This window comes from Mauremys reevesii, linkage group 1 (genome assembly GCF_016161935.1).
Source record: "Mauremys reevesii isolate NIE-2019 linkage group 1, ASM1616193v1, whole genome shotgun sequence".
Taxonomy (NCBI): Eukaryota; Metazoa; Chordata; order Testudines; family Geoemydidae; genus Mauremys; species Mauremys reevesii.
Genome location: NC_052623.1, coordinates 45,002,783 through 45,022,606, shown reverse-complemented (window position 1 = coordinate 45,022,606; position 19,824 = coordinate 45,002,783). Strand labels below are relative to the sequence as shown.

The window sequence follows — 19,824 nt, the reverse complement described above, 5'->3', positions numbered from 1 at the left end:
AAGCGCCACCCAGAACCTGCACCCCAAACCTCCTCCCAACCCCCTGCCCCAGCCCTGAGCCCCCTCCTGTACTCTGAACCCCTCAGCCCCAGCCCAGAGCCTCCACTTGCACCCAAACCCCCTCATCCCTGGCCCCACCCCAGAGCCCACACCCCCAGATGGAGCATTTAGAACATTTAGAAAATGACATTTTAAATTAATTTATTGGAGAATTAAAAAGACTATGTGAAAAATACTTTTAAAATGCTAGGCCATTTGTGAATTATCCCAACAGAGGTTCACCAGACTCTACCAAGAAAACAACAAACATTCACATTTGGTCTAAGTATAATAATTTTTAACCCAAATTTTTCTGAAATTTATAAGCTCCTGAAAATAGGTGCTTAGAATGGAAGTGTCTTTTCAACCACTACTGTAATGCTAATACCACATGCTATAGCTTTTAAGAGCAGGTGTGACAAAAGAAGGTGAAGGGTGATGTGATCACAGTCTATAAGTACATACATAGGGAACAAATATTTGATAATAGGCTCTTCAATTTAGCAGGCAAAGGTATAACATGATCCAATGGCAAGAAGTTGAAGCTAAACAAATTCAGACTAGAAACGAGGTGCAAATTGTTAATTGCGGTGGATTCTCCATCATCTGCACTGTTAAAATGAAGATTGGATTTTTTTTCTAAAAAAGAGGCTCCAGTTCAAAAAAAAATTAATTGAGGTAAGCCCTAAGGTCTGCGTTATTCAGAAGACCATGCTCTGTGATCACAGTGGTCCCTCCTGTCCTTATAACCTATGAATTTAAAATATTAACCTTTTTATGGTTTGTTTTCAGGGAAATCTAGCATAATATTACAAGAGAGAATGCTTAGACAAGTAGCAAATCCATAGGATTAGTGCACAGTAATAGGGAGACGCAGCACTACAGTAGGAACAGAGGGTATTGTAAACCAATTGAAGGCATTAAATGAATATTATCAAGTCAAATGTGGTACAACATTTTGTTTTTTAAAGAAATAAGTTTTTACAAAACCAGATCAACAGAAATATTTCCATTATTTTTTCTTAGTTCTAATGGAAACTTACTGTTTCAAAACAATAACCCTCTTCTGCCATACAAATGCACAGAATGGATTTTGAAGGTCTCAACTTCAGTATGGAACTGCTATCAAGGCACATCACTGGTTAGGCTTAAGACAAATAGGTCATTTGTAAATGAGGACAACTGTGGTCTGACAACTACAGTATTTCTTTCTGTTCAGACACTGTGTTCAGAAAAGACCTGCCAATTTCATTACTGAGAGCTTTTAATTTAAACAAAGAGGGTCAGCTCAGCAGTTCCTCTTTCTGAGGTAAATACACCAAGTACCCTGCAGTTTAATGTGTGTAGCTCTTTCAAAGGACCTTAAACACTCAAGTCCTGCCTGTATTGCATGGACATTATAAATGGCATGGCAAAAGGGTAGGTGTTTGTCATTTTTGTAGGTAAAACAGTGGTGGGGTAGAGAGGAAAGAGGTGTGAGATTGCCTGAAGGACAGGCACATCAATCAGGGCAGAACAACTGGGGAAGCACATGCTCCTTTGTTCTTGCTTATGGGCAATAGCTGGAATTCCATGTCCACCCTCCGCCGTGGGATGCTGATCACCCCCACCTGTGCAACATGCTGGTGCCCTGGGCCTCAGCAGTGACTGCACTGCCTGGTGGGGAGGGAACAGAGACGTTCCCAGTGCATCCTCCTGCTGCCCACGGAAGGGTAGGGAGAAGAGTCACCACCGGGGGAGCTGATGTGAAGGCCAGGGCAAGGAAGAGAGAGGGGGCATTCCTGTGGGGGGAGCTTTGAGGAGGAGTTTGGGGCAATGGAGGAGAGATGGGAGTGAGCTGTGTTGGGGGGAGGGTTGCGAGGGGGAAGGACTTGAGATTAGGGGACTTTGTATGGGGGTGTTTGGGGACTTGTGGTGGGGGTTGGGAGATGGGGCTCCCCAAATACAACCTTGCTGGAGACTCTTTGCCTCCAAATTCCACCCTCCCCAGTCGTTCTCACAATGAGCCAGGAAGAGAATCACTCTCCTAACGCCTGGTAATTACGGGTTGACGGGTGAGCTGGTTGTCGTGCCCGCCCGCCCCCTTTTTCCCCTCACCGTCGGGTAAGCGAAACATCTCGGCACAGGGACTCTATAGGAGCAACTGCTTAGGGGCCCTTCGGGGAGCCAATCGGAACGCTTGTACAGGGAGCCAATCAGAGAGGCTGTGACATCCTGTGAGGGATGGGGAGAGAGCGTCCCTAAGCAGGAGGTGCTCCCGGAGGTTACTGCTCTGGTGGTGCGTCCCGCTCCTGCAGCGGCAGGGGTCCCTGCAGGACATGGAGCCTACCCAGGCGGGACAGGTTGTGGTGATTGGCAGGTAAGCTCCAGCGGTCTCTTGTTTGGAGGCAGGGTCTAGAGGCTAGATGCGGTGGCCAGAGGGAGCAGCAGGTACCAGCTCTGCTGAGAGCCACCAGGGGCTCTGGTGACAAATGCCACAGGGAAGTGCGAAGGGTTTGGGCATTTCACCTCAACCCTGCCAGTGAAACTACAGCCCTGGACTTTGTGCTGTTGGTATTGATTCCTGATGATGTCTATGTGCTGCCAATAGGTGCAGGCACAAAATGTTGCCTTAGTTTTTGCAGCTGTAACAGCAGTCAGATACCACAGCAAGGTGTTAACTGAGAATAATCTATCTAAATTGTGCAACAGTGACAATTACTCAGAATTAGTACAAAAGGCATCAACTGTGAAAACTTTTGCTTTAGTGTGATTGGTTTATTATACGTTCATATGTCATTCTGTTGCTGATAAATTTGGATCCTTCTGAAAACTTTGTGCTGCAGTCCAGTGTAGAGTCTCTTTTGTTACCCCTTTTTATAGCTCTGAGCATGTGCTCATTCTCTCCATATTCATTTATCGTGAAGCACAACTCTCCATGTATTTGTCTGTGTTGTGTGTGGGTGAATAAAGTTGTGTTCAAGTTTATGTAAAGGTCATAAGGCATGTAGAGAAACGTAGAGATAAGATACAGTATCACAGTAGTACTTATTTGAAGCAAGACATGAAGAAGTAGCTTTTTGGGACTGAGATTAATACAAGTCTCATTTCAATTTGTTTTTGAGATAAAGCTGATTAGCTTTTTTATTTAAAAATAGCTTTTTCCAGTTACTTCAGATTTATCAGTGGCTGTGAGTAACCACTATAAATGCACACCTGCTACTGACTAGCTAAAGTACTCTGCCACCTGCCTTGAAAGACCATTTGAGGTGTGAGTTATATTTTCAGGCACGTGTCTTTATGCTGTCACATGACAGTGACCAGACTAATAGTTGGTGGTCACACTTAGTTACCCGTCATTTGCCATTGGTATGCCGAGGGTCAGAAGGCTTGTCCTGTCTGTACATAATGTGTAACGCCACCATATGACATAGCCTAACCAAGACAAAGTGTGGGAATGTTGTGAGAAGTGGGCAGCTATAGTTACCTGAAACTAAGGCCTGGGTCCCTCTTGCACCAGTGTTGTGTTGACATCTTTACAAGTGCTGTGCTCTCTGAGTGTGGTAGTCAAAGTATGGAATAGAGATTTTAAAAAGTATGCCAAAATTTGACTCCTTGCTTGGGATCAAGACACCACAATATATGGATTTCTCCTTAATATTGAAGGTGCAGAATAATAAGAAGCTTATAGTAGTTTAAGGAGCACTTAACAAATACTTTAGTGATAACCACGATATAAGGATGCCACAGTGGCTAACAAGTTTTAATCCCATATCCACATGGGTTCAGTAAACAGCTTAGAAGTTGATGCGAATTGGGTTTATTATTTTTTTTTTTTATGGAATCCTGTTTCTTTTTTCAGAGAAAGAGGAGAGAACAGCTTTGTGCCAGCTCAGCAACATTTAACATGAAGTTAAAGTCTGTTTGTGTTCCAATTATTTCCATTGTTTCCTTCTGTCTCCTTGAAAAGCTTCCTGTTTTGTTTTTAACTGAAGACTGTTCCGGTTTTCTTTTCTCTTCTGCCTTTCCTTTGCCTCCTGGCATATTGCTGATTCTCTTTCATTACCTATGTCCTCCTTCACTGTTGGTCACATGGCCTTGTAGAATGAAACTTTCCTGTGGCACTCGTGCAGTTCAAAGGAAAATACAAGAGCAGTTCCTCTCTTAGCAACAAGAGGAAGAATGGTGTAATAGTTAAAAAACATATGAATGGAAGTAAGGAGATCTGGTTTCTATTCTTGACTAATGTCACAGAGCTGATCTGTAACAAAGCCAAGTCATTTAACCACTGTACATTAGTGTCCCTATTTGTTAGAGGAGTATAATGGGTATGGTGAAGCTTCATTTATTAATATTTGTGAATCGCTTTGAGATCCTGGGAGGGTAGATGCTATAGAAATATGAACTATCATTGTGCTCTTCTCCTCTTGTTTGCACCATGCATGCTGCAAGCTGTGACATGACCTCTCCAAAGGTTGTTGACTGAGCTCTCCTGCACAGGCTACAGCATGGTGGCACACCTTAGCGTGGGTGTTCTTAGGCTGCTCCAACTCAAGCTTAGGGGTGTGTGCAGAATTCAGAGGACACAAAGATGCCTTAAAGCCATATTTGCCTCTCTTCATCCCAAGCTGTACCTCCTGAGCTGCGCTGTCCAGAAGATATAGCTCAGAACAGAGTACTATGTTTTCAGTGACTTGTCACATCACTGAGAGCTTATTTTAACAGTTTAAATAAAAAACAAACCACAAATTATTTGTGCCCCCCTTTGTCCTTCCCTCTTCCAACCTTTCACTATTCCTTCCTCTTCTCTAGTTTCCCTCCTATATGCCCCTCCCACCCTCGTAATCCTTTGGTGGCTATGCAGCGGCAGTTGATTACTCATATAAATTATTATACTGGTGTTCAAACAAATAGAGGCCATATTGTTGTCTACTGCATTCAATGCACATTTTTCCCAGGTAGGAAAAGTCATTACCCATTTAAATCAACAATCCTTTTGATGGTGCAGAAGTGAACTATGTAGTTACATGCATAAACATTTTCTATTTATTTCCTCTTTAGTGGACTCATTGGTCGCAGCTGGTCTATGGTGTTTGCTGGTGGAGGCTTCAGAGTAAAACTTTATGATGTTGTGCAACAGCAGATAACAAGCGCTCTGGAATACATTAGGTAGGTCACCTGATTTCTTCAACTGAGATAAACTGGCACTGCAACATAAATCTCTACTCAGGTCTAGCATTTACAATTATAAAAATATTCTGACCGCAATCCCTTTTCTTAAAAAATGAGCCTAAAGTTAGCATGTCGGGTTTTAATTATCACTACAAAAAGTTTTTTTCTCTCCTGCTGGTAATAGCTCACCTTAACTGATCACTCTCGTTAGAGTGTATGGTAACACCCATTGTTTCATGTTCTCTCTGTGTGTGTATATATAGATCCTCACTATATGTTCCATTCTATGCATCCGATGAAGTGGGCTGTAGCCCACGAAAGCTTATGCTCAAATAAATTTGTTAGTCTCTAGGGTGCCTCAAGTACTCCTGTTCTTTAAGTGACTTAGGAACACAAGTACCATTGAATTCAGTGGGATTGTGCTCTTAAGTCATTTAGAGACTTCAAAAATGACTACCGTATTTTCCAGCGTATAAGACGACTGGGCGTATAAGACAACCCCCTAATTTTCCAGTTAAAATATAGGTTTTGGCCTATACTCGCCGTATAAGACTACCCCCCTTCCGAGGCTGAAGGACCCACCACCGAAGACCCGGTAGGGAACCGCCCAGTGAGTACACCCCCCACCCACGTCCTGCCCCCCCTCAGAAACCACAACCCATAACCCCCCCTGCCCTGCTCCTTGTCCCCTGACCACTCCTTCCCAAGACCCCCAACCCTAACTCCCCCCCAGGACCCCACCCCCTGCCAAACTTGCCCCGCTCCCTGTCCCCTGACTGCCCCGACTCCATCCACCACCATCCCAACAGACCCCAGGAACTCCCACGCGGCGCCTACCCAACCCCCTTCCCCATCCCCTGTCTGCCCCCCCAGAACCTCTGCCCGATCCAACCCCTCCTCCCCCGCCCCAGTCCCGGCCCTGGCCCTGGCCTCTTACCCCTGCCGGGGGCCAGGGTCGGAGCCGCAGCCGCGGGGCCCGACTCCCTGGGCCGACACCGGGACCGGCGCCGCAGCCGCGGGGCCCGACTCCCCGGGCCTGGCCGACACCGGAGCCGGAGCTGGCGCCGCAGCCGTGGGGCCGGCTCCCCGGGCCGACACCGGGACCGGCGCTGCAGCCGCGGGGCACCGGAGCCGGAGCCGGCGCTGCAGCCGCGGGGCCCGGCTCCCCGGGCCGACACCGGGACCGGCGCCGCAGGTAAGCTGTCCCGCCCCCACACCCACACCCACACCCACACGCCCGGCTTACCTGCCCACTCCTTTTTTCAGGCTTCCCGCGAACATTTGATTCGCGGGAAGCCGGGGAAGGGGAGGAGAAGGAGGGCGGAGCGTTCATGGGAGCGGTGTCATCTATTAAGCCTGCTCGGATTGGCTGAGTCAGAGAGGCAGGCTATTACAACCTTTGCCAATCCGAGCAGGCTTTGTATGCATTAATAGCATACACCAGTGAGACTCCTCCCAGGATTGGCTCAGCCGAAGCTGTTTATACCCGGCGTATAAGACGATCCCCGATTTTTGGTTTTTTTTTTTAGTTTAAAAAGTCGTCTTATACGCCGGAAAATACGGTACCCGTAGGTGCCTAAAGATGGATATGGAGCTTAACCTCCTATTTTTGAAAACGTGAGCCTACAGGATCTTAGGGTTTAGTCACCCACAAATTCTAAACTTGGTGACTTAATAATTCAGGAATGGAGTACAAGAGAGAATTTGGTACCACTCTACAATTGTAAACTGAAAATATCCGCACATAGAGGCTTTTGAATGGAAAGGAAGCAGAGTCTAAAGAGTTTCCAAGATGGAAGGATATCAGTGGTTATGTTCCTTAATGATCACTGCTGGGTTCAGTGTTCTGTATCTATTAACAACCTGGCAGAAAGGGTGACTAGTGAGGTAGCAAGTTTTACTGATGGCTCAGTTATTGTTAATTAAAATGGGGAAGTGTTATAAAGAACTGTAAGCCATCTTAGGGCTAGTGACAATCTACCCCTTATGTGATCATGCGGAGTAAAGCTTTTCTCCCTCCTTCTTCTCCAATTTGTCTGCCAAATTAGAGCTATGTGGATCTTACCTCCAAGTGCTGGGGGGGAAGCACAGAGGCTGAGAGCCAGATACTACATCCCAAGGAAGCAAGTGGGAGAGGTGACTTGTAGGCTGCACTGGTTCTGGTGGGTGGAATGTGGGGAGGCAGAGCCAGCTGACTCTGGGGAGAGGAATATGAACCAAAAAGAGTTGTCGCAGATTACACGCCAGTGAACTAGGGTGGGCAGAAAGGCACAATCTCTTCTGTGGTTCTTTGTGCTGCAGTCCAGCTACCCACTGTTTTACTCAGGTCAGTGCTAAAAATGCATTGTCTAGCCCTAAACTAGGAAATTGGGCAACATGAGAGATGAGTCCTCCACTTACTGTAGGCATGGCATTTTGTTGTTGCTTTGTGATGTTTGTTGTGACATGAAATAACTTCAGATGTTCTGGTGACACCATAACCCAATATAAATACCTTTATACCACAATATCACAGGTTGTGCATTTCTGACTTAGAGAAATCTGTGGTGGCTGTGAGGGAGTTAGAATATTTACAGGAAAGTAAAGGCTGGACTACACTGAAAACTTCCATCAGTATGTGTCAACTTAGCTATTGCCTCTTGGGGAGGTAGATTGACTGCAGTGATGGGAGAACCCCTTCCGTCGCTGTAGTGTGTATCTACACTGAAGTGTTACAGTGGCGCAACTGCAGTGTTTTGAGTGTAGGCATATCCTAAGAACAGGTTATGTGTGAAATGCTGGCAAAACTCCCATGTACTTTAATGAGGTCAGGATTTCACCCAAAAACTTTCAACACAGGGGAAAAAAAAGCATAAAAGGAAATAGACTAGTTGGATGTTTCCACATAGTCTCTTCCTTCATGCATAACTCTCAAGGCACTCTGTAGTAAAAAGCAATACATGTCAAGAGACTTAATTCTTCTTTAACACAATATAATTAATCGATGAAACTCAGTGACACAGCATATTTTAATAGAAGTAGATTGCTGAATGATTTTCTGAAACTCATTCAATATTTATATGAGTAAGAACAGATTGTGCAGTTACATTAGGTGATGTTTTGATGATAAAAATTATATTGATAGTTCAAATTCACATTAGCATGAAAACTCTTAACACAGTGACTTTACAGCAGACTGCTATAATTCACTCTGAACTACTGCCATGACGCTAGGTTCTGCTACAGGAGCTGAAATATTTAATTGCAGTGGAAGCTGAGTAAAATTATGATTTTACATGGTGTTTTTCAATGCATGTATTATGACTTTTACAAAACAAGTTGACAGTTACTCCATTGTGAATTTTGGTTTTATTGATTTTCCTTATTTTTAAGTCCTCTAAAAGAAGATTGGGGAAGACGTCAGCATATCTATCATGTTACACACGTTTAGAACTGAAAAAAGGGAATTTTGTTCCACTGTAATTAGCTTTTGTATCAAATAGCTACTGTTTTATGGTTCACATACCCTGAATTTATTGTATACAACTGTTTGAAACCATAAGAAATTTGAGTATACCAAAAAAAAAAATTTGAAGATCACCCTTTTTACCAAGAGAGAATGTGTTTAAAAATAATAAATGACTGCAGATGCCAAATTACTTGTACAAAGAAATGTAAGAAAACTTGGGTATTCATCACTTTTTAGGACATAAACCTGGTTTATAAAAGGAAAACCCAGAGTAATAGTTTGTAAACCATATTTGAAGCAAGTGTTTCAGGTTTTATGTAAGTCTTACACAATGGATATTAATTACCATGTATACATCTGCAAAACAGGCTAAATTATTTCCATCATACATCTTTGTCCAGCCTAGGGGTCAGTGGAAAGTCCCGCCCCTGACTGAGCCAGTCCACAGGCTAAATTATTTTCATTGCCCTGTGACTGGAGAGGAGATCCAGGTGGAACAAGAATATCAATAAAGCTGCCTCCCTAATAATGTCAGTATTGAAAATTTAAAGCATGCCCTGTGGCAGGTGTGTTGACTAATAGAGTAGTTATATGCTAGGAAATAACAAATGAAATAATGAAATTTGGGCCCACTGCGGCAAGATTGAAAATATGGAGGTGTATCAGCTGGGAGCACACATACAGTACATCAGCATAAGGTAAGGAAACAGGAATGTATAAGGTATAACTAAGTGAGACAGATTTCCTGCCTAGCTAATTGTTATCAGGCACACAGCAGTTAGAGCCCTGACACAGAGGAAATGGGAGGAAAAGGGGAAGGTCATGCTGTAAAAGTGACATACATCCAGCTAGAACTAACACTAGTAGCATTCTTAACAAGAATTCACTATATTGGAACAGCCTAGAAGTGCTCAGTTGAATGGACAAGTTAATGAAGAATTCTACACCACACCAATTGCTAAATTCTCATGGTCTCTGTTCAGTAATGGTGCAACCTGCTGTGTAAAGTGTATACTGTAACCTTTTTGCCATTCATTAAACTCTTTTCCTGCAAGTAGCAGTCCCTTTGGTTTATGAGTACAGTATTCTTTGAGGACAGCATGTTAAAGTTAAAAGTTAGTGGGTCAGAAGACCAAGTAGTACCCTATTTCTGAGACTAAACACAGAACTTATGTATATTGCATTTGCTTATGAAAAGGCAAGTGTTGTCAATAGCTACTGGTGTGGTGCTCTGCTCTTGTTCGATGATGATAACAGTCGGCTGCGTGTGTTCCCTCTGTGCGCTGCTCCAGCTCTGCGCAGATCGCTGACACAGCAAACCCCGAGAGAACCCCCAAAGACCACAGACTAGTAAGGTATGAAGGAACCTGAGCCAGGTTTGTTGTCAAACGAACACAGTAATAGTTTCCCGTATACTCTACAAGACATACTACAAATTTGTGCTCGGTGGCAATGGACCGGCTCAGTCAGTGGCAGGACTTTGCACTGACCCCTAGGCTGGACAAAGATGTGCACTCTGGGACCTACTTTTATACAGTTACAGGACAGATTACTTATCCCTACTGATGTATTGAAGTACAGTCCCTTGACTCATTGGGGGCTGTCTCCCTCTTTGATCATATTGGTTCAAACAAATCTATCCATCATGTTGTCCTTTTGACCTGGTCTTTAAGATGCACCTGCCTGTGCCTCGTTATCTCTGTGGAGTGTTCTGACGTCATCTTGGCACAAGTTCCTCTTATTAGCACTTATGTGTGGATACACCTGCTTCTAGCAACCCTCTTCTCACCAACTTCTGTGAGTGGGACCTGCCTCTGGCTCACATCCCAGCTTTTGCTTAGCAATGTCTGGAAATACTTTGGTTCAGGCTTCAGGCCTCAGACTGGGCCTTTGATACAAGAGTTTATGTTTCAGGGCCTCATTTTACTACAGCAAGAAGGAAGCTATATACAGTAATGGGAAGTCAGATTCCAGAAAGACTTTGCATGAATTCATATTCTGTTCTATAAAATGTTTACACATCAGAAGTGTTTCATCCCACTGTGCACTGCTTAACTATGCAACTGAGATAAGAAATGGCTGAAAAGGATGACAAGTATTTTCCCTTAGATCGCTGATTCATGTTTTATGGAGCAATTTTTGTTTCACATCAACATTTAACTTGTAAGGAAAAATAATGTAAAGGAAAAAGTGAATTACCGGGGAAAAGAGGAACTTGTGTTAGTTTTGTGGTCAGTTTTTCTTCTTGCAGAAACTAACGTATTGTATTCTAATTGTAGCTGTGTGTGGCCAGCTTTTACCCATATATTATTGTGTGTATTTTTAAGGATGCCACTTACAAAATTGCACCTCAGCTAACACAGAGATACAGAGGCCAGACTGGGTAACATTCTATATAAATAAAACACTATTCTCTCTATATCCAATTAATTAACTTTTTAAAAAGAACTCCAAAGCCTAAACTTAATAGAACAGACTCTTATGGAATCCTGAGCGGTAAAACATTGGACAGTATCTTTCATCTCCTAATTATATCAATGGAAGTTATTGGCAAAATAAGTGGAAACAAATAGCGTATAGATCTTATAAAAGTTCTTTTTTGTCCCCCCATTTCTCCCTCATATTCACCAAATAAATAGAGATATTTCTGAGATACCCTGAGAAGTTTGTCACTTTTTGAAGGGGTCCTGGGTAACCTTATCTGAAAGTTGTTTCTTTGCTCATGCATTTAGTGTACACACCAAAAGAAAAACTAAGTGTTTGAGTTAGGAATTTAGAACACTGCAGTAAAAAATGACGTAAGTATTAGAATCTGGAAATACCTAGCAACGTGTTTAATTTTGGCCCTTCCTGGGGCCTGTGGTGGCTGTCCAGTCAGTAAGGGAGAGCTCCACTAGTCACTGTATGAAAGAAATGAAAGCCAGAAGCTTTAAATCTAAAGTTGGGTTCCTGAAGCAATATTTAGGTAACTAAATAAATAGCCTGATTTTCAGTAGTGCTGAGCACCCATAAATCTTACTGAAGTTAGTGGGAGATGCAGGAGCTCAACATCTTTGAAAATCAATCCACTTTTAACCAGGAGCCTAGCTTTAGGCACCTACCTTTAAAAATTCTGGCCTTAGTTTCTTTTGTTACATATATGAATTCATAAGTATTTTTCTCTGTGTTTTCTTTTTTAATATAATCTGCACCTACCTTTTTGGTTTACCAGCTATAGAGAAATCTTGCGGGGTGAGTGTAGCCTTGTTTAAACCAACAGACCCCCTAGCCACCCACTACACTCAAATAAAGGGGCAGGATGCCCTCTATCACTAGGCCATGGACTTCTACTTTCTGTAGGGCCTCAGTCTATAGGACAAGTTAGGATAGTCCCTCCATCTCCCTTCCTCCCCACAACTGCAGGATATTCTATCACATAGGATCCCGCAATATGCTATTCCAGAAAAAGCCTTCGTGAGCTCTAGCTATCCCAACCTCACAGCTTGAATTCAGTGCCTTATTGCCACTGCTGTTCAAGCCAACCATCCATCTGCACACCTCTCCAATCTGAGTCACAGCAGGAAGGAATAGACAGAAGAAAGACCAGCTTCTGGGTTGTATTCTTGCCATGTCTCAGTGCCACTTTGTCTATACTTAAATTTTATTTTTAACAAAAGAATCATGTAAAGAAATTCTCCCTTCAAAAAACTTCTGAAAATTCGCTTGATCTGGGAAGTATCCTGGTTGTAAATAACACACCCTACTCATAGGCCTGCATTGTTTTGTACTGTCTTGTACACTTTAAAATGTGATCTCTGGGCAGGGTCCATGGTCTCACTGTATATATTTTTTCCACTCCAGTTGTCGCTCATCTTTGCATTATTTGTTGCTCTTTCCTTTACAAACAGCTATCCACACAACTCCTTTGAGCAATGGGCCCTCTTCCTTTACATAAAATCTTAACTCCTCTCTCCCTGCACACACGCGTTTGGATGCCTGTCTCAGGAATCTCCTGCTCTCTTTTGCAGTCCAGGAGTCTAGGGTGGGTCCTTACAGCCACTGGACAGAAGAGAGCAGAAAGTTCATAGGTCAGTTTTGGAATGTAAACTCATATGTCATTACTGTCTGGGGCTGTGAAGTTGCCACTGGGGCTTGTCCTTACCTACCCCTCTTCCCAGTTATCTCCACTCGCCCCTCAGGGGCGGCTCCAGGCCCCAGCACGCCAAGCGCGTGCTTGGGGCGGCATGCCGCTGGGGACGCTCTGCCGGTTGCCGGGAGGGCAGCAGGCAGGCAGCCTTCGGTGGCTTGTCTGCGGAGGGTCTGCTGGTCCCGCAGCTCCGGTGGACCTCCCGCAGGTGTGCCTGCGGAGGGTCCGCTGGTCCCGCGGCTCCACCGAAGCTGCGGGACCAGCGGACCCTCCGCAGGCACGCCTGCGGGAGGTCCACTGGAGCCGTGGGACCAGCGACCGGCAGAGCACCCCCCATGGCATGACGCCGTGCTTAGGGCGGCGAAATGTCTAGAGCCGCCCCTGTTGCCCCTTCAGCCCCACACAACGGTCTCTCACCTCTAGGGTGACCAGACAGCAAGTGTGAAAAATCGGGACAAGAGGTGGGGGGTAATAGGAGCCTATATAAGAAAAAGACCCCAAAATCGGAACTGTCCCTATAAAATCGGGACATCTGGTCACCCTACACACCTCTCACCCAAGCCATCGGTCTCCCAAAACAGCTCACAGAATCCGGAATTGCTGACTGAAATGGCTTTTGTCTGTGTAAATGTGCTGCCCCCTGGTGCTGCTGGAAGGAGGAAGGCAGACTGCTGTAGCTACTGGCTCCTTGTTTGGGCTTGTCTCGTCCTTGCCCCTAACGCTGCTGAACATTGCTTCTGTTGCTCTTTTCTTCGTGCAGGATGCCGGTGGCTCACCCTGGGAAATTCTTTGGAGGGTTCCATCCACAGAGTGCTCTGATGAGGGGTCTGGTGGTAGCTCTAGCATCATGTTGGGGCTCCTGTGACAGAAACTTTGATCAGAGTAGCCTTCCTTTTTAACATAAGCTAACCCCGTCTCTGCCCTTCTCCAAAACCAGCAATATTTTGTTTCGTCTCTTGCTCACTTGATCAGAAGCAATAACTAACAACTCTCAAAAAGTATGCAGTACAACTGTAATAATTTCAAGAGCTTTCAGAGGGACGAAATGGGAAGGGACTGCATTGCTAGGAATAGTATTTTTCAAGCTTCTAAAAATCAGGGAAGGTGCAAAATGAATAATCAGTAAAGCCAGTAACTTGACAGTGTATCTTCTTATAATTTTGTTTATTATGATACTGCCTAAGGACCAACCAAGAATGTGGCCCCATTGTGCTAAGCACAATACGGATACAGGGTAGTAGATGGTTCCTGCCCTGAAGAGCTTACAATCTAAATACACAAGATAGACACAGGATTGGGGGAGGGAGTGTAACACACAAGCAGAGTGTACAATGTGATGGCTGTGAAGTTTTGTTAGTTTCACAGTTTTTTGGGCTGTGGGTTTATTTAGGAGGGGATAAGCTAAATGGAAAGAGAAGCAAAGAGAGAGGGCACGTTGAAGGGAAGGGACGTATGTGGGACAGGGTAGGGGAGAAGAGTGTAAGAGGGGCAGGTGTGGACTGACCTGTAGTGACAAAAGACTATGGGGATGGGGAGAGGGTTGGCGCAAACAGCCAATCAAGGCAGAGAAAGTCCAGTCAAAACAGTTTTATTAATTAATAGGATATGTTGTTACATACCTCAAAACGGACTCTATTCGACATACATTGGTAATATGAATATTAATAATCAGCAACAGAATTCCAGATGTGATAATACAGTGCACTTTGCAATGCCAAAATATTCTTGTCTCTGTGAGAGTAATTGAAAATACTAAATGCTTGTGGAAAAGTACAGAAAACTATATCACATTTCTTAATCCTTTGTAACACATTTTGTTTTAACAAGAGGTATTTTGTTCCTTACCTTCACCTTCAGGGTACTTCAGGAATCTCTTTTTGCTTAGGCTAGTTGAAGCATGGGGCAAATGTATAAGCATGGGATTAATATATCATTCCTAATGCCTTTGGCAAGTTACTAACCTCTCTGTCTTAGTTTGCGCACCTGTAAAATGGAGAAAATAATATGTAATTACCTGGTCTGCAAGGGGTTGTTGTGAGGATTAAATAGTTAATCTTTCTATGGAACTTTGAAGATGTAAAGAGCTAATTATTAATAATTAGTGGTGATGGTCATATTGAGTAGAGGCAATATTGTGTAGTAAATATGGCATGAGACGGGGGTCCATGAGACCGAGGGTCTGTTCCCGGCTCTGCCACTGACCTGCTGCGTGACCTTAGGCAAGTTACTTCATCTCTTTGTGCCTCTGTTACTCTCTAACTGTTTGTCTCTCTTGTCTGTTTAGATTGAAATCTCTTTAGGTATGCGATTTGTCTCCTGCTCAGTATAGATACATTGTTTAGCAAATGGGGGCCTTGATCCTGGTAGAGGCCTCTTGGTGCTACTGTAATAGAAATAGGAAAAACTATATTGCTCCAACACACAATTGATTCAGGCATCACAGTGGTGATCCCTCCTCTTCTGTATTTAAAAAATGATTGGTAGCAAAATTTTGGCTGTAAAGACTTTTCCTTTGGATGTAGTACATATCAGTGCTGGGAGTTCTCTGCTTCTAAAAGGCAGGATTCACTCAGCTTAGTACAAGGATTTCCCAAACACTTAGGTCTGGTCTAAATCCAGAGGATGCAAACAAAAGGTTTAACTAAAGGTATTGCGTTTTTATTTTATTTTTTTTAATTGATTTAGTTAAACTGGTCCAGTTTTGTGAGTGGTGAAGCTTACATTGGTTTAAACCTGGCTTACAGCAGTTTAACAAAATAAGTTTACAAATAAATTACACCAATTTAACTAAAGGTAACGTGTGTGTGTGTGTGTGCGCGCGCGCGCGCGTATACAAGACCAAAAAAAAGCAAATACAGTACAGCACTGTTAAACATAAACTGCTAAACAAATAAAGCAGCATTTTTCTTCTGCATAGTAAAGTTTCAAAGCTGTATTAAGTCAATGTTCAGTTGTCAACTTTTGAAAGAACAACCATAATATTTGCTGAGAGTTACTCCATTCCTGAGTTACATAACATAAGAACGGCCATACCGGGTCAGATCAAAGGTCCATCTAGCCCAGTATCCTGTCTACCGACAGTGGCCAATGCCAGGTGCCCCAGAGGGAGTGAACCTAACAGGCAATGATCAAGTGATCTCTCTCCTGCCATCCATCTCCATCCTGGCTAATAGCCATTTATGGACTTAACCACCATGAATTTATCCAGTTCCCTTTTAAACGCTGTTATAGTCCTAGCCTTCACAACCTCCTCAGGTAAGGAGTTCCACAAGTTGACTGTGCGCTGCGTGAAGAAGAACTTCCTTTTATTTGTTTTAAACCTGCTGCCTATTAATTTCATTTGGTGACCCCTAGTTCTTGTATTATGGGAATAAGTAAATAACTTTTCCTTATCCACTTTCTCCACATCACTCATGATTTTATATACCTCTATCATATCCCCCCTTAGTCTCCTCTTTTCCAAGCTGAAAAGTCCTAGCCTCTTTAATCTCTCCTCATATGGGACCCATTCCAAACCCCTAATCATTTTAGTTGCCCTTTTCTCAGGAGCGGCGCCAGGTTTTTTGGCGCCCTAGGCGCAGGGCCGGCTCTACCCATTTCGCCGCCGGTCCTGCGGCTCCAGTGGACCTGCTGCAGGCGTGTCTGCGGATGCTCCACCGGAGCTGCGGGACCAGCGGACCCACCGCAGGCACGCCTGCAGGAGGTCCACCGGAGCCGCCTGCCGCCCTCCCGGCAAAATGCCGCCCCCCCAAATCCTGGCGCTAGGCGACTGCCTAGGTCGCCTAAATGGAAGCGCCGGCCCTGCCTTTTCTAGTGCCAGTTGTTTGCAACTCTGAGGTTGTACTGTACCACTTTTCAAATAGGATGTGGAAAAAATGGAAATTATTCAGAAAAAAGCTACAGAATGATTGGAGATCTGGAAAACCTGTCTTATAGTGAGAGACTAAAAAGCTCAATTGATTTTATCCAAGAAAAGGGTTAAGAGGTGACTTCATTACTACCTGTAAGTACCTACATGGAGAGAAGATTTCTGATGATAGAGAGCTCTTTAACCTAGCAGACAAAGGCATAACAAGAAGCAATTGCTGGAAGCCGAAGCTAGACAAATTCAAACTAGACATAAGATGTATTTTTTAACAGGGAGGGTAATTAACCATTGGAATCATTTACCTAAGGGTGTGGTGGATTTTCCATCTCTTGAAATCTTTAAATCAAGGTTGAATGTCTTTCTAAAAGGTATATGCAATAGCTAAAGTTATGGACTTGATGCAGACATTACTGGGCAAAGTTCTGTGACCTGTATTATTCAGCAAGTCAGACTAGATAATCATCATGATCCCTTCTGGCTTTTAAAAGCAATGAATCTAGATAAGTTTGTAAGTAGAATTAACACTCTGTCCAGCAGAGGTCATTGGTGCACAATACTATACATAAGCAAGCCAGTGCATTACAAACTACTTAAAACTAATATAAGGAATAAGAAAGGCCATGGGAAATCTCTCTTCCTTGCCCACCACCAAGAGATTCCAGTCTAGGAAGACACTGCCCATGATCCAAAGAACTAACAGTTTAAGACAAGACACAAGTAAGTATTATAAACCATACAAGAGAAGGAGGAAAAATGAGACAAAAGTGACAGTAATAACTTTTCATCATTATGTGTGCACCTTTGGATGTATTTGAATAATAAGAGTGTTTTTAATAAATGCCAGTTAACGCTGACCTCTAGTTAGCCATTGTTAATTGGCTGTTTTTTTTTTTTGTAGAAATGGGTCTTGATGATGGATTGCAAGGGTAAGAGGGCTGTGGCCTTATGGGTTAGTTCAGGGATGGTGTTTCATGTGCACAGAGCAGTGTTTAAGAAAGAACCTGGAGGGCTAAAGGGGAGACGAAAGCCTGGAAGCTCAGTCTGTATGAAATGTTTTGATTTCAATAAATCTGTATTCTCCCACAGAAAAATAGTCCATCAGAGAATTTCCAATCAGCTCTAAGTTTCAGGCAGAAAAGGTCTGATTCTTCTTTGAGTGCTGGTTCCTGTATGTTTGGGCACACATGCACTCATGTGCATGAGACTGGAGATTTATAGCAAGTAGTGTCCGTTGGTCCATATGTGTTCAGTTTCTCTCCTTGTGCTCCAAACTGAGGGCATAAAGGGTGGTGTGGACCGATGTCTCTCCAGTTCCTTCTTACCTCTGTTTGGCCTAAGTCAGAATACTGTGTCCACTATGATCTTCCTCTACAGTAAATACATATTGTAAAAAGTTTTTGGTAAGTTCAGGCCACGTTTACACTTACCTGCTGGGTCGACGTGGCAAGTTCGACTGCTCAGAGTTCGAACTATCGCGTCTGATCTAGACGCGATAGTTGGTTGAAACTCCGCTCGTAGTTCGACTCCCGGTACTCCCGAGGCGAGGGAGGAGTGCGAGGAGCGCCAGAGTTCGCTTCGCGGTCTGCTGGTGATGTCTGGATGTAAGTGTAACTAGTTCACTTTTTCAGCAGCTCAGCTCACGTTATTATTCAGCGTGACCTAGTTCGACCCCCCCCTGAGTGTGTAGACCAGGGCTTAGTGTTTAGTGTTTTTATCGTTCGTTTAGTCTCCCATCTGTGGGAGCTTCTCCCCAAGGAGGACTATGCCAAGAGCCCTGTGTCTCCTGCCTCTGTTCCTTATCCATCAATGACAAGCTCCAGCACTGCCTTTACTGCTATGGTGGGGCTCACGTTGCCACCAAGTGCAGCACCTGGGGCTCCCTACCCTCCTTAGTCTTGTGAGAGATAGTAGCACCTTGTGGATCAGGCCATGAGGCCCCAGTTGGATCAAGGCTGAGGAGATCCCCCCTGTATAGACTGTGAGCAGTGCTCCTCTGAGCACAAACTCCAGAGTACAGGCAAAACACTTAAGCCTAAGAAACCCTCTCATGAGAATCAGGGACATGACCATAGCATAAGGACAGATTCTCATTCAGATCTGCCTCTAAGAAAAAAGGATTCCGTTCCCATCTTGGACCAACACAGGTGAGTCCTTGAGCACAGGTCCTAAGGAATTAGGCCTGCACATACATCTTCTAAGGTAAGGCTCAAAGGAAGAAGATGTATCAGTGCTGATTCTAGCACTGTCCATAGACAAAAAGATTAGCATCAGGTCCAGTCTGGAAGCTCTGTGCTGGACTTCCATTTGACAGTTCAAGCACATTCCTCTGAGTACCAGACCTTTGGACACCCCTGATTCATTGGTTCCCACCTCAGGGACTCCTCAGACTCCAGGAGGGACTGAAACCTTTACCTCACCAGAGGATATTTTCATTCTGCCCTATCCACTGTCTCCTCTTCTATTGGCCCGAGTCCTTAGAAACATTTCTACACCCAAAGAGATCATCTTTACCTGCCCTCTATCTCCTCTGCTTCATATCCCACCTGATTCACGTAAGAAAAGGAACTGGAAAGGTGTCAGTCTCTGCTGCCCTTTGTGCCCTCAGTTCAGAGCATGAGAAGAACAACTGCACGTGCGCGGACCAACAGACATTACTTTTACAAATCTCAGCCGCATGGAACACATGCGTGCCCACTTGTGGAATATAGATAGGAACAACACATATTGAAAAATCTCCAATTACAGGTCAGTCACTTCCATTTTCTGTCATACTTATGGTGAACTCTCAATATTGTAGATGCATTTGCAATCAAAACAGCAAGAATTTATGAATAGAATAAAAGTCTCAGCTGAAGGTTAAAAATGTGCATATACTAAAATGTAACTTCTAATGCCGATTATGGATTTAAGCAACTGACCCCAGAAATTTTGTTCTTATTTCAGACTTCTGGTTTCATTCCCCTAACAAAGAATTAATTTATTGGATTTTTTTTCAGTACAATTGCTCAAGAGAGAATAGGAATAGGAATGCAATATCTCTGTCTTTTTACCCAGGCTTGCACTTCTTAGATTGGAAGTTAAAGATCATTGTGTCATTGATCCATTTTCTTTTTGTTTTTGTTGACATTGTCGATTCTACAACACAGTAATACTTACACAGTTACTTACAAAAAAAATATGTAAACTTTATTT

General features: G+C 43.8%; 1 protein-coding gene across 7 annotated transcripts in view; it reads left to right on the top strand.

Moving 5' to 3' along the window:
• Positions 1–19,824, top strand: part of CRYL1 (crystallin lambda 1) — a 94,930-nt gene that overhangs the window by 18,638 nt on the left and 56,468 nt on the right. For 2 of the 7 annotated variants that reach the window (XM_039527339.1, XM_039527331.1), the window contains exon 2: positions 5,080–5,187. The exons of 1 other annotated variant lie outside the window; for it this stretch is intronic. In XM_039527339.1, the coding sequence (XP_039383273.1) occupies positions 5,105–5,187 (83 nt within the window). In that variant the 5' untranslated portion in view covers positions 5,080–5,104. Of the gene's footprint in view, positions 1–2,240; positions 2,399–3,900; positions 3,937–5,079; positions 5,188–5,774; positions 5,801–7,238; positions 7,327–19,824 lie in introns of those variants that run through there. 4 more of the 7 variants (XM_039527317.1, XM_039527325.1, XM_039527354.1 and 1 more) reach the window with 4 other exon arrangements.